The 16,017-nt window shown below is 37.9% G+C and overlaps 5 protein-coding genes across 6 annotated transcripts in view; all 5 read right to left on the reverse strand.

Annotated features, from left to right (window-relative positions):
• The window catches only part of LOC108827796 (eukaryotic translation initiation factor 2 subunit beta-like), a 32,174-nt gene extending 24,553 nt beyond the window's left edge, over nt 1–7,621 (reverse strand). Inside the window, exon 1 of one of the 2 annotated variants that reach the window (XM_056995516.1) lies at nt 7,613–7,621. The gene's annotated coding sequence lies outside the window, so the exon portion shown is untranslated. The remainder of the gene's footprint in view (nt 1–7,612) is intronic. The other variant, XM_018601283.2, reaches the window with a different exon arrangement.
• LOC108824996 (F-box protein SKIP19-like) lies at nt 1,705–3,015 on the reverse strand. The gene is made up of 2 exons (XM_018598348.2): nt 2,482–3,015; nt 1,705–2,374 (listed from the first exon to the last, which is right to left on the reverse strand). The coding sequence occupies exons 1-2, from the start codon at nt 2,856–2,858 to the stop codon at nt 1,705–1,707; spliced, it is 1,047 nt and encodes a 348-aa protein (XP_018453850.2). The 5' UTR covers nt 2,859–3,015.
• On the reverse strand, nt 4,422–5,545 carry LOC108827082 (putative F-box/LRR-repeat protein 23). Its single transcript, XM_018600430.2, has 2 exons — nt 5,210–5,545; nt 4,422–5,118 (listed from the first exon to the last, which is right to left on the reverse strand). Exons 1-2 carry the CDS (start codon nt 5,518–5,520, stop codon nt 4,578–4,580), a joined length of 852 nt encoding a protein of 283 aa, XP_018455932.2. The 5' UTR covers nt 5,521–5,545; the 3' UTR covers nt 4,422–4,577.
• Nucleotides 7,622–9,820: 2,199 nt separating the features above from the next.
• Nucleotides 9,821–13,692, reverse strand: LOC130500150 (uncharacterized). The gene is made up of 3 exons (XM_056994892.1): nt 13,383–13,692; nt 10,247–13,025; nt 9,821–10,178 (listed from the first exon to the last, which is right to left on the reverse strand). The coding sequence occupies exons 1-3, from the start codon at nt 13,690–13,692 to the stop codon at nt 9,821–9,823; spliced, it is 3,447 nt and encodes a 1,148-aa protein (XP_056850872.1).
• Nucleotides 13,693–14,156: 464 nt separating this feature from the next.
• LOC108824993 (uncharacterized) lies at nt 14,157–15,992 on the reverse strand. The gene has a single exon (XM_018598347.1). The coding sequence runs from the start codon at nt 15,990–15,992 to the stop codon at nt 14,157–14,159; it is 1,836 nt and encodes a 611-aa protein (XP_018453849.1).
• Nucleotides 15,993–16,017: the final 25 nt, after the last annotated feature.

Raw genomic sequence — 16,017 nt, forward strand, 5'->3', positions numbered from 1 at the left:
GGAACATACAACGGTCTTCTTATGGACAATACTTACGATCTTTGGTTAGTCTCAGGCTTGTTACTCGAAATACTTCTGTTATTTCTTGATGTACTTACTATGATTTAAGAAAATTAGAATAATTTACTCTGTTAGAGATCACTCAGCTATCCGGCTAGGTAGATGCTTGTTGATAATGAGTCGTCAAGACTGTTATAAATATATTGCAGAAGAATGAATTCTATCTGGTCTGCACTTTATTGGTGTTAGATGGATCAGTTAATAATGCGCCCAGTTACATGCGGTACGTTCGTACAATGAATCTCGGTTTTGTCACTCATAGGTTTTCTGTTTTACTACCCACTCATAGGTTTTCTGTTTTACTACAGAGGTGGTGTTCCAAAAAAAAAAAAAGAAGACAATGTTACAGAGGTGAACTAGGATTATTTTATCAGGAAGCCTTCTTCCTGAAGAACAATAGGTTCTGGATTTGTGTTTAAAGGACACGGAATACTATAATAAACTTGAAGAACAAGCAGAGATGAGGAGAATGATATGCTTGATCTTGATTTCGGCCTCGCAGAAACGTAAACTTTCTCTTTTATCTCTTAAACCAAAAAAAGGAAAAGATCTGTCAGTGTCACTCACGTTCCTCGGAACAAAAAAAATGTTATCAGATCACGACTGGGATGTCAAGTCATTGCAAGACCAGAGCTTGATGGTGTGCGTTTGACCACTCCTTCAGCCAAGAGGAACTTTGCGTTTGATGGATTTGTTCCAGAACCTCGTTAGTTGTTACAGTGATTCTTTGATCCACTCCATTAGCCTTCTTTCTATCCCTATATTCTATCATTCTTCCTCAACCTGAAGAATCATAGGTTTTGTACTTCTTTCACAACTTCCTCTGGGAAGAGTGATGAAGAAACTAAAAAGTAAGTTTTGAAAGTTGTGCACATAGAAAATGTATTCCTTCAGGGTTCAATCAATATTATAGTCTACTGATAGATAGTACTTGGTGACATCTGTTTTTACTTAATGGAATAGTATTATCTCATGTTCCTAGCAATAAAAAAAAAGGTGTCAGATCAAGACTGGGATGCCAAGGGATTACAAGACCAGATCATCATCTGCTTTCTCTGAGACAATGACTATGCTGATTGAAAAGAGTATCTGGAATTGTATTTACAGGAAAAAGAGTACTATAACAATCAAGTCATTACAAGACACGAGCTTGATTATGTGCCTTTGGCCATTCCTTCAGCCACAAGGAACTTTACTGTTGATGGATTTGTTCCCAAACCTCATTAGTTCTCACAGAGATTCTATTATCATTACAGTACAATAAAGAGATTCTATTATCATTACAGTACAATAGAATGGAACAAGAAGCAGAAGAGGACCATAGAGGTAATTATTGTCTTCAGAATTCATATGGTATGAGAGATTATTGTTACAGCATATCTTTCTCATCTCTGCGGTTCTTTTTTTTTCTGTCTAATTTTCAAGTTAAAGATTAAACAACGTTTCTCGACACTTCTCACTAGCAAAAGGCTTTGTTTTCTTTAATGTGGCAGAAGAAAAAAAACTCAAAAACTTTTACTCAAAAGGTAGATGAAAAAAACAACATATTCTGGATAATAGAAAGAGATTCGCAAAATCAAAAGACAATTGACTATGAGGCGGAGATCCTCAGAATGAAAAGCTTTTTCAACAGCGAACAATAATCTATAGTTGCATGTAACCGAATATATCATAAAGGTGCTCGCTATCGTCACTATTATACCGCGGATCGTAGTTAGAAGAATGGTCATGGTAAACTGCGGCATCATGGTCATAGTTATCATATGGCGTCAAGCCATAAGGATAATAGTCATCATCTTCAGGGTAATCAACTTCAGGGTAATAATCTTCAGATGAATCAATCTCGTAATAATACCCAGCATAAGGGTAATCATGAGTCGAGTCATTAGGACGTCTAAGAACTTTAATCCTCTCCGAACATCGCTTCTCCAGATCTCCGGCAAAGTTAACGTTGAGACAGTGACGTAAATCAAGATGTTCCAGGTTAGGACAATTATCAAGAATGGCGTTTAAACCAATGTCTGATAACATGTTTCCAAAAAGCTGGAGGTCGACAAGTCCGGGCATTGTTTCAGCGATTGCTAGAGCATCTTCTTCACACACGTACCGAGGACGCCTGTAACACCGCCGATTTAACTTTAGAGTCTTCAGTTTAGGACAAGACTGGCCTACAACTTTCAGAGACTCTATTGAGAGAGAGCAGTATGATACTTCGAGTTCTTCAAGCAATGGAAGCTTCACAAGTGCTTCTGTAAATCCCTCGTTTGTAAGTAGATCGCACTCTCCAAGTCGAAGGCTTTTCAGGTTACTTGAACTGCAAGTAACAGTTAAGAAGAGACTAAGAACGATAAGAAGCAAAAATATTCACAAAATAAACTTTCCTAGCTCCACGGGAAGAGAGAAAGAGGGAGAGACTTTGACCTATCGGCGATGTAGTTGAGGAGAGAATCAGTACCGATAAACCAAATGTCAATCTCAACTAGTCCTCCCTGGCTACGATCCACCGCGTGGCGGCACATTGTCACATATTTCATGTCGCACGCCAAGTGTCCTAGGCTACTACCCATGTCAATCTTCCGCCACATGGCACGGTCTTTACAGATGCGACGCCATGTTGTACACACTTTCTGAGCGTTGTCCAATATGTCAACTGCACAGAGCCTGCGTAGGATCGATGAGGTTAAGTCAGACGGAAGCTCCGCCCAGGTTTTAAATTCGACGACGTCTTCTTTCATTACTGGAGTTAAAGAGGAAGAGGCCATTTTTGTCTGATGAACACAAAGTTGTCTCAAGTCCATCTTATATAAATAAAGGGAGTGAAGGAAGTTTCAACATAAGTTCCAAGACTTTTCTTCGTGGACATCATCACCATCACTAAATGACCTGTATGGTCCCGAGGAAGATGACGACGGCTAAGAGGAAGAGACCATTTTCTCTCTGAACGGTTTAAAGGGTTTCAAGTCCATTAAATAAGTGTGTGAAGCATCAGTTTCAACTTTCAAAACTTTTCCTACATATATCAAAAAAGAGAATGTTATATTCATGAGATTACGTATCTACAACATAATTTAAGGCAAAGTAACATTAAGGCTTAACGGCCTCTCAACTTTAAAATCAAGATATCATAATTTTATTACACACAGGTTCTTGGAAGAAAACAATCACACAGAAACTAGTTCTTGAGTGTAGTTACTGTAGCAAGACAAAAAAAAAAAAAAACACTTGCAAACGCAAAAAGACTCGGTCACATTACTGGACACAAAAACTTATTGTTATACTGGGAACACCTAAAAGTTTCTAAAGATTTCAAATGCGTACCCGCTAAAGCATCATCGTCGTTACTAATAGAACAAGTAAGCTTAAGGCTTTAAGAGTTAGAAACATAAGATAATCTTAGAGAAGAAAAAATATCAATAAGAGTCATTTTGCTTTATGTTTTGACAGCAATTGAATGGCATTGATCAAGATGACTCTAAGTAGCTAAAGGCTCAAGAGAATGTTGATAGCTGCTACTATGAGTATGATGCTCTAGCTATCAAGATGACTTCAAGTTCCAAGACTTATCTTCAAAGACATCACAATCACTTAATGACTATATATGGTTCCAAGGAAAAGGGCAACGGGAAGAGAGGAAGAGACCAGTTTCTCTGAATGGTCAAATCGCCTCAGGTTCATTAAATAATTGTGTGAAACAGCAGTTTTCAACTTTCAAGACTTTTCGTTTATAATATCACTCAAAAAGTGGTATTACGTGTATATCTACAAACATAGTGTCTTTGAGTGTACGTAGTTATTGCCTAGTAGAAACGAAAACTTGCAAACGCTAAAAAGACTCAAAGTCACATAACACAAGGACACACAAAGTTTACTGATATACTAAGAACACCTAAAACTTGTGTAAAGATTATTTAAAAGCATCACCGTCACCCTCTAGATGTAATAGAACAAGTAAGTCAAAAGCTTTCATAGACTCTGCTGACAATAAGACCAGTGTGAAAACCTCGAGATTCTCAAGTAATGGGAGTTTCGCAACTGCTTTGGAAGTCTACTACTATGATAGCACATTGCATGTGTAAGTCTTCTCTTGCGTGTAAGCGTTAGACAAATGATATAATCTTTAGAGAAAACAATAAGATGCAACATGTATTTTCCAAAGCATCCCAATAATCTGAAGCCAACCACTAATACACCTCCCAGAAACCAACCAAAGTTCTTAACACGCAAACCTATTAGTTAAGAACACTTGATTACCAAGACCACTGTTTCAAAAAGTTGACTGCTAAGTGCTAACTTGCAATGCAAACATTCCCAAGTAAGAGAAACTCAAAGTTTCACAAGTGCATTCATCAGAGGAGATCCAGTTAAGAAAAGCATCATCACATTCTTCAAACGAGAGTTAAAGCTCAAAATCATCCACCAAGATTAAAGACTAGGAAACAGAGAGAAAATAGGAGGAATATGAACAAGTCCATAAGGTTGAACAAGGGAAGCGAAAACCACATTGTACTCTGCATTGCTCAGTATCTATCGAACTCATCCCAGTCATAGTCGTTGGAGCTGGGGCCTAATAAATCTTCAATGTTGAACTTAAATCCATATGGGTGATCAGCGGTTGAGTCATCCGGGCGTCTCAACTCCTTGATCCTCTCGGAGCATCTCTTCTCCAGATCCCCTGCAAGTCTTACGTTGAAACACTTGCGTAGATCAAGGTCTTCCAGGTGAGGACAACCATCAAGAATAGCGGTCAAGCCCGTGTTGGTTAGTGTATTCCCAACAAGCTGGAGGTGGCGTAGCTCAGGCATGCTCTCTGCAATCCCTAGAGCTTGTTTGTCATTAAACTCATCGTTATAAGATCTGGGAGGTTCAAAGTCGGAGTTTAGCCTCAATTTCTTCAGGTTAGGACAAGACTGTCCTGCAGCTTTCAGAGACTTTATTGAAATTGAGCCGTATGTAACCTCTAGGTATTCAAGCAATGGCAGTTTCGCAACTGCTTCTACAAAGCCCTTGTCTCCTATTTGATAACACATTATGAGTCTAAGGCTTCTCAGTTTACTTGACCTGCAAATTAATAAAAGCAGCCACTTCAAATCTCTCAAACTAGTAAAATACCTTTCATATATAAACCCTAGAACTGAGAGATAGAGAGAACCTGTCGGCTATGTAGTTGAGTAGCTCATCAGTACCGAAGTACCACAAGTCGATCTCAAGCAAGCCGCCTTGGCTACGATCAACTGCGTGACGGCACATGATCTCTAGGTCGAAACCAATGCTTCCCAAGTCTCCGTGGTTGTACATGTCTACCTTCCGCCACATCGAGGGGTCTTTACAGACGCGACGCCACGATCTGCATACTTTCTGAGCTTTCTCCAGTATCTGAATCGTGTTAAGCCGGAGCAGGATCGATGAAATCAAATCCGGCGGAAGCTCCGCCCAGCTTCTGATCGGCTCTTCGTGCTTCATCGGCTGAGACACTGAAGTTCAGGCTAAGAACAATAAAGCCCACTGTTTTAAATACTAATATTATGGGCCTGGGCTTCATTATCCCCAAAAACAATTATATTTTACAAATTGTGTTAATCAAATCCTTTCTAAACCGAACCAAAAGGCGGCCCCGTCCTGACTTGCTTTGCAAGAGACATGTTTAGAACTGTTCACGCCAAGGAGTCGTTTTTACTTGACGACAAAGTAGCTAATGTTCCTAGAAATAAAAAATGTTTCAGATCACGACTGGGAATGCCAAGTCATTGCAAGACCAGAGCTTGATGGATTGTGTTTGCCCATTCCTTCAACCACAAGGAACTTTGCTGTTGACGGTTTTAATTAGTTCTTCTCGAAGATACAATATACAGGAAGCTTTAAGCATAACAGGATAATATATATGATAAATATCTCTCGTGTTGGTTGTTTAGTGAGAGGAAACAGTGTTATTACATAATATTGGTTCTCAACTTCGCGTTGTATCTGTTATTTAAACAGAACGCTTAAACAAATCTTTTTGAACAATTCTTACTAGCAAAAGGCTTTATTTCTTTAAATATTGCAGGGTATAGGGGATATATTAAAAATAGAACTGAAATCGTAGTAAGCAGAGCCGTGCGGGCATTTATGGTTGCCATAAGCGAACCATGAAAATTTCTACGACATAAATAATAGTGTATATTAACTTTGAAAATAAACAGTATTTTAGAATTTTAGATACATAAAAGAAGCTAATAACATTACGATTAAAAATTTATAATTAAAAAAAATCTGTAAAAAAATTTGAAAATCTTTTTTTGGTAATAAAATTATATAATTATAAATAATATTTCGAAATTTGTAAAATGTTCTTATATCATTTAGTGTCATATTTGAATAGATTTACTTTAATGATAATGTATAATTTATTATCATATTATAAAAAAAATTACCAAAAATGTAAATAAATATTAGACTTAAACCATGTCACCATTTTAACATACCATGTCACATTTATCTGGTGAAAAATGATTGCGCAGATGACATGTATCAAAATCACTTGGTAAATAATGTATAGGGGATATATTAAAAATAAGACTCCATATATCACATCCTTTAAGAAATAACTAATATTAAGTGTATTTATTAATTTAAGTTGTTAATAATTATCATAATAATTAAGTTTTTTGTCAACAACTTAAATATATTTATATAAATTCTGCAAACCAAACAGTCCATTAGAAAATTCCAATGCAAAATTTATTGACTTTATATTATAATCTATTTTATATTTGTTAAAATGTGATTAAATTATTTTGTAAATTCTTAGATATATTTGACAGATTTTATATATGACTAAATTTGATGGAGATTGAGTATTTCATGTCTTTTTCACATGCTAAATATCGAATCCGACCAGAATCCAATATAGATACAAAAATTACTAGCATTTTAAAAATATTTTAGTTGTAGACCCGAACCACATGGACCCAAGAAAAACCGACTAGAACCGAAAAGTTTATAAGTACAGTCAAACCTCTATAAATTAATAATGTTAGGACTACACCAATATTATATTTTTTATTAAATTATAGAAATATTAATTTATTGATATACTAATTGAACCAAAAACTCAATTTTGTACTATAAAATTATATTATTTTATAGAGATTTTTAGTGTATATTAATTTATAGAGTCTTAGTTTAAAGAGGTTATAATGTACCTATTAGATCCAAATAAATCTAGGACCTGAAGGATCCGGACCAAAAAAAAAACAACCCAAAGATGATTCGAAGACCCGCACTCCCAGACCTACTTGTACTACACCTCATTTCATTTCCACACTGCTTATTTCTATGAATCCACCATTACATTCGAATCCTTGATATTTTTACCATTCAAATCTAAAAAAATACAAAATACATATTTATAATTAGAGCACATTAAAAGGGTATGTTCAGTTTTTATTTTTTAAATAATAAATTTATTATTAATTATATTTGTTTTAAAAATATTATTTTTACTCACCCAAAATATCTTATAAAATCAACTACATTGATTTATAGTAAAGATATCGTAAATAATCAATTTTACATTTTTTTTTTCTCTCAAAACCACACTATTCTCTTTATCAAATTCACACTTGTCCCGTAAACCACATGAACCGCAGTTGGATCGCTTCGCACTTCAATTTCGTACCACTTATATTATCAAAACCACTGTCACCAATCGGACCTAAGGGCATGACTTGTTAAACGCAGCAGTTGCGGTTGCGGGTGCCGGTGCGGAAGTTTGCGGTTTCAAGTGTTATGTAGCGTTTTATATGACTAGCAGAACGTTTGAAAATTGTTACGTTTACGGAATATTTGTGACTAGTTGATTATGAAATATTGCAGCAATTTAATAATAAATTACCAATGTAAATATATTATAGCATTATAAAATATAAAACATACTGTTGCGATCAAATATAATAATTATTAATACAATATGATTAATAATATTATTATGTTTAGTTATTTAATTATTTTAATTAGTTGAAAGTTAGAATTTTAAAATATTTTTTTGAAGATTTATATTTAAACCTTTAAAAGAATATTTTGTTTCGCTATATATATGTGTATATCTTTATATATATATATATATATATGTATATTAGTTTTTAAAAAATCTAATGAATAACTAGTTTAAAGTTTTTATAAAACAAATTATGATACTGTTTGTGAATTAAATTAATATATAAAATGTATATTTATTTTTATTAATAATTTTTTAATTTTTTAATTTTAAAATATTTAGAAAAAATAATTTTGTATTTTTTTATCCACCTGCAACCGCCCGTCACCGCAAATGCTAGCTGAAACGAGTTTTGATTTTAAGAGGTTCAAAATGATTTGAATGGATTTGTAATAGTTTGTATGATTGTTTTGAAATGGTATCAACCGTTACCAACCTCAAAAGTTATGTTTGCGGGTGGTAATGAGAAAACCAGTAAAGCCCTAATTAGACTATGGACATTAATGGGTTTGTTTAATGTGGACATAAATAATAATAAATAGAGTTTTAAAATCAAACTAAGTGGATGCCCGCAATTTCACGGTTTGAATATTTTGTAGCGATATATTTATTGTAATTTTTCAAATAAATTATGTTTTATATCAAAAACTGAATATATGTTTCTGTTAAATATTTCTCTAAGAATAAGTATTTTTGGAAAAAATAAATATGACTATTTTGAATATTTTTGATCTTTTGTATTTAAAATTAGTTATATATAATATTAATGATCCAGTTTAAAAGAAACATTAATTAAGTTTTGAAGGTATATAATATTGAAACTTTTTGATTTTTAAATAATAAACTTTAATAATTTTAAAAGCTAAAACAATATAATTATTACACATTTTCTACATATTCATATCCAATTACATAGGAATATAAAACTACTATATCAATTCTGTAAATTAATTTTGAAATATATAATATAGTTTATAAATACTTGATTGTTAAAAATTAATTTATTAAGCATTTTATATATTTTATGTATATCACATATTTAATTACCACAAACTGTTTTGTGCAATATATTTAGGTCGTTTGAATACTGATACAAATTGGTTCTAGAACTGATTTTATTACTCATAAATAAAAAATAGAAAATCCATTTACAAATCAAATTATTATTATTTTTATTATTAATATTATTATTAAAGTCTCTATACGATTGACACCTAAGAAAATATAAATTAGTGAATTCTCATTTAATTAAAATGAGATTTTAAAATATATTTATATATGTCAATTAGTGAATTTGTTAAGTTTCTTGCTAATATTCTTGTTATCTAAATCTAGTTTTGAAAAAAATATTTTAAAATTTTTATATAATTTTATTTGTCAAAATTAAAATTAGAAAAGCAAATTTGAAATATTTATGAGTTATAAAATTTTGAAAGATTAAAAGTATTAAAGGACAAAATATTTAAGAATCATAAATATAATTGTAAATATAAGGACCAAAATGAAATGAAAAATAAGAAACTTTAAATTTGAAGTTTTTAGTAGTGACACTCTATATTTGAGGTTTCACTGCTCAAAATTTCAAATTTAAAGTTTTGAAGTTCTTTTTTGGAGAGCAAGAATTTTATTTTAAGGGGAACAAAACCTCAAAATGAAGATTTGTGGGTTGGTTGTGCCAAAGTTACTAATAATGATAATATAAAACATACAGTATTATATAATATAGATTACATATATAATAAAATAACACACATATACATTTTTTTTGTCGGCTTCCCATCTACTTTAGATCAAGTGGTGGTTAGACGTTCCGGTTCTCCGTGGATCCCCTCCGTCTGACCGGGTCTGATCTATGTGGGTAAAAATACAGCTTTTACTCCTTGCCTCCTTAGCTAACGCGTCTGCCCGTCTATTTCGATCCCGGGGAATATGAGAAACTCTCACATCCTCAAAACCTTCATGGAGACTCTGAAACAATTCGGTCTCTCTTGCGAAAGCAGGCCAATCTTCCGGGTTTGTGATCATATCCACTAGGTCCGTGCAATCTGTCTCGAACCTCATCGTGGTTATCCTCATGTTCCTAATACATGAAGCTGCCCAGAGTAGGCTTTCCATCTCAGCATGTAAAGCTGAGAGGGTCCTACTGCACGCTCGCAATCCAAAGAATTCAGAGCCCATATGATCCTTAAAACTCCACCCTAGTCCACTGACGCTGCCATTAGCGATCCATGAGGCATCGATTTGGCAGGTGGAGAGTCGGGGTATCTCAGGGGGCGCTGTTTCCATCTCCAGAGTGAGGAGATCATCGAGTCCCTCCTCTGCTGCTTCTTTTTCATTAGCCTTCCTCCAACATTCTGTCTCAAGTGACGCATGTTGGAGAGTATCCATGGGGATACGACTTTCCCATTAAAGAGCATGTCGTTCCTCGCCTTCCAAATGTACCAACAGATCCATGGGAAGGTGTCGAATTGTGGACTCATGGGAGCCACTTCTTTTCTCTTCCAAAACAGAGAGTTCATGTTTTGGTATATAGATGAACACGGGAAGTAACCCGGAAGGGACGGATAGTCCGATAAAGCCCAAACCTGAAGGGCTGGAGGGCATTCAAAAAAAAGATGATTGATCGACTCCACTGGGACAGCACATCTAGGACAACTCCTATCGGTACCCAGGTGTCTATAAGTAAGTCTCTCTGCCGTTGCCACGCAACCCGAGATAGCCTGCCACAAGAAGTGTTTCATCTTGCTCGGAGCCTTGACCTTCCATGCCTGCCGTTGTAGGCTCGTAAAGCTTGGTTCCCTAACCCCCGTATGTGTAAGACTCCGTTTGGTCGATTGGAGTAGCTCATAACCGGTTTTGACTGAATATACTCCTGATTTTGTGTGATTCCAAACATATCCATCCGGAGCCAACGACCTAGAAGGTTTGAGCCCAAGAATCAAAGGGATATCCTCCGGATGAAAGAACTCTCGTAAAAGTTGTATATCCCACTCCTTGGTATCATTCTTAATAAAAGACTGAACAAGAAGTTGGGGAAGTCTGTAAACTATATGCTCCGCGGGTCTAGGTGGTCGTGCCAGTGAATCTGGAATCCAGTGCTCTGTCCAAACTCTTGTCTCTCTTCCCGAACATATAGTTTTCCGTAGCCCCGAGAGAAGTAGCGGTCTTGCTGCCATGATACTCCGCCACCCATAAGATGGTGAATAAATGTTTCGATCTTCTAGAGGAGAGGTATTGTTGTAGTACCTTCCTTTTAGTACACGCGCTAGCAAGGAATCCGGGTAATGAATTAATTGCCATAATTGTTTTGCAAGAAGCGCAATGTTGAAATCATGGAGGTCTCGAAAACCTAGTCCTCCCAAATCTTTGGGGGTACAGATCTCGTTCCATGAAATCCAATGCAAGCCTCTGCTGTTTTGTGACGAGCTCCACCAGAAATTTGAAGTCGTACTCCTCAGCTTATCAATAATGCCTTGTGGGAGCAAAAAGCTTGACATAACATAAGTTGGAACAGCTTGAGCCACTGATTTTATCTGAACTTCTTTTCCCCCTTTCGACAAGAGCCTCGATGACCAATTGTTGACTCGACCATTGAACCGGTCTTGTACGAAGGAGAACACTTTCATCTTCGAACCACATATTTGTTCTGGTAGTCCAAGGTACATTCCCATGCCTCCTTCAGAATAGAATCCTAGTACTTCTTTTATATCTTTCTTCCGAGAGGATTCCACTTTGTTACCAAAAAACATCGAGGATTTTGATGCATTGAGTCTTTGTCCTGAGGCTTTACCATATATGTCTAAAATGTCCATAATCTCTTTGCATTGGCTTAACTCTGTCTTACAAAAGAAAAGGCTATCATCGGCAAAAAGAAGATGAGAGATCCTTGGACTAGCCCTAGCAACCCGGAGTCCCACGATCTTCTTCTCCGTACATAGTATGAACAAAAAGGGGGAAAGAGGATCTCCTTGTCTCAGGCTCCTCTTTGGGGTAATTCGTCCTCTCGGTTGCCCATTGACTAGGACTTGATATGAGACCGACGTGACACAACACATAATGAGGTCAACCAGTCTTTCATCAAAGCCCATCTTTAGCAGTAGAGTAGCTATGAAACTCCATTCCACTATATCATATGCCTTGCTCATATCTGTTTTAATAGCCATAAAGTCTTCGCGACATCTCTGATTCGTCCTTAAGGCATGGAAGCTTTCTTGTGCTATTAGGATGTTATCAGTAATCAATCGTTTGGCTACAAAGGCCGATTGTGTCTCCGAGATCAAGCGTGGAATCACTCTCTTCAGCCTCTTGCATAGTAGCTTAGAAATAATCTTGTAGCTAACATTGCAGAGACTAATAGGTCGAAACTCAGTCATATCTCGAGGTTTCTTTTTCTTTGGAATGAGACAGATGTTCGTTTGGTTCAAAGCTGGGTCGAAATAGCCTGTCACAAAGAAGTCTTGTACAAGTTTAATAATATCCTGCCGCATCTCTCGCCAGAATCTCTGAAACAATTTGCTAGTCATGCCATCCGGTCCGGGAGCTTTATCCGGGTTGATATCAAAAAGAGCTTTCCTAATCTCTTGTTCCGACGGCTTCTCTAAGAGGAGCCTATTGTCGGCCAGGGAAACTTTTTCAGAAACAAAACGTAGGGAATTATCTAGTTCTGTTGGGGATGAAGTAGAGAAAAGATCCCGAAAGTATTGAACAGCCACGTTCTCTACCTCAGTTTCCTTCTCGACTAACTTTCCATGCTTATCTTTTATGCTGATGATCCGATTTTGAGCTCTTCGTTGTTTCGTGATGCCGTGGTGGAATTTTGTGTTTCGGTCCCCAAATTTGTGCCACTGGTTCCTGCTTTTCTGTTCCCAGTAAGAATGTTCTTCTTTAAAAGCCAAGATTAATTGTCTCCTTAGGTCCTTCAGCTCCTCTGTTGTGGAGTTTTCATCATCTTGAACAAGATCTATCTTTCTCTTCAATTCTTCAATCAAGACTGCAGAGTTTGTCGGATTATTCTTTTTCCAAGAGCTGATTTTATTTCGGCACGAGGTAACTTTTTGATGAAAATTCCGGATTGGAACCTCATTAACCTGTCCCCACCCCGAGATAACTGCTTCTTTAAATCCTGGTTTCCCAATCTATCTCTTGTCAAATCTGAAATTTTTTCCTGTTCTTCGGGAGGTAGATTTGATACGTGCTAGGACCGGCCGGTGGTCGGAACCCCATAGACGTAGGAATTCTACGACTGAGTGAGTAAATAAGGCATGCCATTCTTCATTTGCCACTGCTCTATCCAGTTTACATTTAACTTTACCGGTGCTTCTTCTTCCCACCCACGTGAAGGAATTACCTTTATATGGAAAGTCAAGCATCCCACAATTTTCTAACATGATACAGAAAGGGAGGAAAGAGCTCTCTAAGCGACGTCTCCCTCCCCTCTTTTCATGATTTCCGGTGATCTCATTGAAATCTCCAATCATAAACCACGCCCCATTACGGTTGGTACTCATGCGTGACAATCGTTCCCAAACTAGGTCCCGACGTCTAACAACAGGGTCACCATACACAAAGGTCATAAAGATTGCGTGTCCTTCAAGTCTAGTTTCAATATCGATCATGTGTGCATCCGCATATAAGATAGTAACCGAGGGATCATCCATGTAAAAAATGGCTAGACCGCCACTACGACCAACAGGTTCAACCGTACAAACATGATCATAACCAAAAGAAACTTGCACATCTTGCAAAAAACTCTGATTGTTCTTAGTCTCCGATAGAAATAAAAACTTAGGTAAAAAACAATGAAACAACTCAGTGAGGTGCTCCTTGGTCAAGTCGGCTCCCGCCCTTTGACAGTTCCATGCAATCGTGTTCATCCTGGAATCTTGGGTGGCTTGTTGCTTCCCACCTTAGCTGATTTTTTGGTATTTTTCAGGAACGATGCTGCTTGTGCGATATCACTTGGAGTCTGGTCTCGGGCCTGAGGGAGAGAGTTACTTTTCGGCCCATTCCTAGAGGACTTTGCCTTTGATTGGGCCCGGCCCGCCATAAGATTCCTCTGTCGGAGAGAGACTCCTGTTGCAATCGGGCTTGGAGAGCTCCTCTTCTTCTTCGTCGGAGATGGTCACGTTCTGGATGATGGCGTCAGGGCAAGGAGAGGGTCCAATCGGCATTCCGGAGGGGCTAGAGGGCTCGAGATCTTTTCCGCTTTGTTGCTGTCTTCTAAGCTCCTTAGGGCGTCCGTTGCGAGTGGATTGACAGGAGCTAAGGACATCTCCTCCTGGTCCAAATCGTCGACTAGCAGATCGTCATCCTCCATTAGGTCGTCGCCATCATAGTTTTCGTCATCTACCATCCAGTCTTCCTCCTCGAGGATCTTCTCTGCATTTGGATCGATTACTTCCTCCATCGCCTTCTCCGAAGACGAGGTAGGTTTCCTGACCGTCTCTTGGTTCATTATCTCTTCCTCTTCCTCTTCTAGAGTCTGCTCATACCAACTCTTTTTCATAGCAGTGGCTTTGACCGAAGGGACAATCGGTGGAGTAGCTTGCGGGTTTGTTAAGGGGGCTGCCTTCTCAATGTCAAACTTCAGGCTTTTCTTGACGGAGCTTCCTTCTTCAGATGTGATCTCCAGATCACTTACTTTTCCTTTTAGCTTTTGATCCTTTGTAGATGAAGTGTGGAGGTTCAACTTGAAAGGTCTTTCTCTTACATGTTCAGGAGAGAGAGTTCTGCTGCCTTCTTCTTGAGGTTTCTCTATTGTATCAGTGAGGGGAGGCTGGGGGCGAGCAGGTTGTTTGGCACGAGAGACCATAGGTAACTGATCTTTTCCATCATTTTGCCGTGAAGATTGTTGTTTACTATTTGCTTTCTTCTCCTCTTCTCTTTGTCTACTTGAAGCATAAGATTCCTCATATCTTCTTTTGTTGTAGGTTTCTTGTTGGTGTGACATGTTTCCTATATCACGAGGTGCCTCACGAGGAGCATTACGAGGAGCTTCACGAGAAAACTCACGAGGAGCATCGCGGGGAGCATCACGGGGAGCATCACGGGGAGCTTGACGCTGGTCACGGCGGTGATCCTCTCTTGGAGCATGACGGGAGTCCATGCGATGCCACACGCTATCCCTGTTGTCTCTTTGGGAGCGGTATCCCTGCCTTCGCTCCTGTTGAAGAGGAGCCTTAGTTGTAGGTAGGTTTGTTCTTTTTGATGTTTCAGGGTTTCTAGTAGTCTCCATTCTAGGGTATGGTCCCTGCTCTCGTGAAGCTTCATTCTCTTTTGCAAGCAGATTTTTCTGTTCATCGGTCAAGAGGGGGCATGTGTCAACTTCATGTGACAAAAGGCGGCAGTGGTGGCACCATCTATGGAGGTTTGAGTACTCCAAAGTGACCGGAACAATTTCTCCCGAGGGTACTTGAGCTCGGAGTTTGAACTTAAGGGGACGCTGTGCATCCAGTTCAAGCTCGAATTTCGCAGCTTTTGCTTCCACTTTCCCTACCAATCCAAGTCTCTTCCCCAAAGCTTGGAAGATCGGGTCAAGCCAAAAGTGCGTCGGGATGCCAGTAACACTGACCCAAAACGTCATCTTGTTAGGGAAGGAGTCTCCAATATGTGGAATCCATCGCTCCAAAGCAAAGGACCACTTGTTGAAATGACAAGGGCGCTTGCTTAGAACCTTCTGAAGGTCCTCTTCCGAGTCAAAGTCGAACTGAAACATGTGGTTGCCTAGGTCCATTCCTCTGGCTCTACCTTCGACATCCCAAATGCTGGGTCTCGGGAGGAGAGCAATGAGAGCTTCCACACCTCGTCTCTCTTTGTTAAAGAGCCTACCAACTAGGCTGAGGTTGTGACGCGCGATTAACTCCGAATTGTCAACGTGAGGGAGTATGACTAAGTCGTCTTCTTCATCTTCAAGCGTTAGGGTATTGAGAAAGTTGCTTTTGTTGTTTGTTTGTGCCATTGTTGCAGATCCAGGGTACTCGCCT

The sequence above is a fragment of the Raphanus sativus genome, chromosome 9 (genome assembly GCF_000801105.2).
Source record: "Raphanus sativus cultivar WK10039 chromosome 9, ASM80110v3, whole genome shotgun sequence".
In the NCBI taxonomy this organism is placed as follows: Eukaryota; Viridiplantae; Streptophyta; class Magnoliopsida; order Brassicales; family Brassicaceae; genus Raphanus; species Raphanus sativus.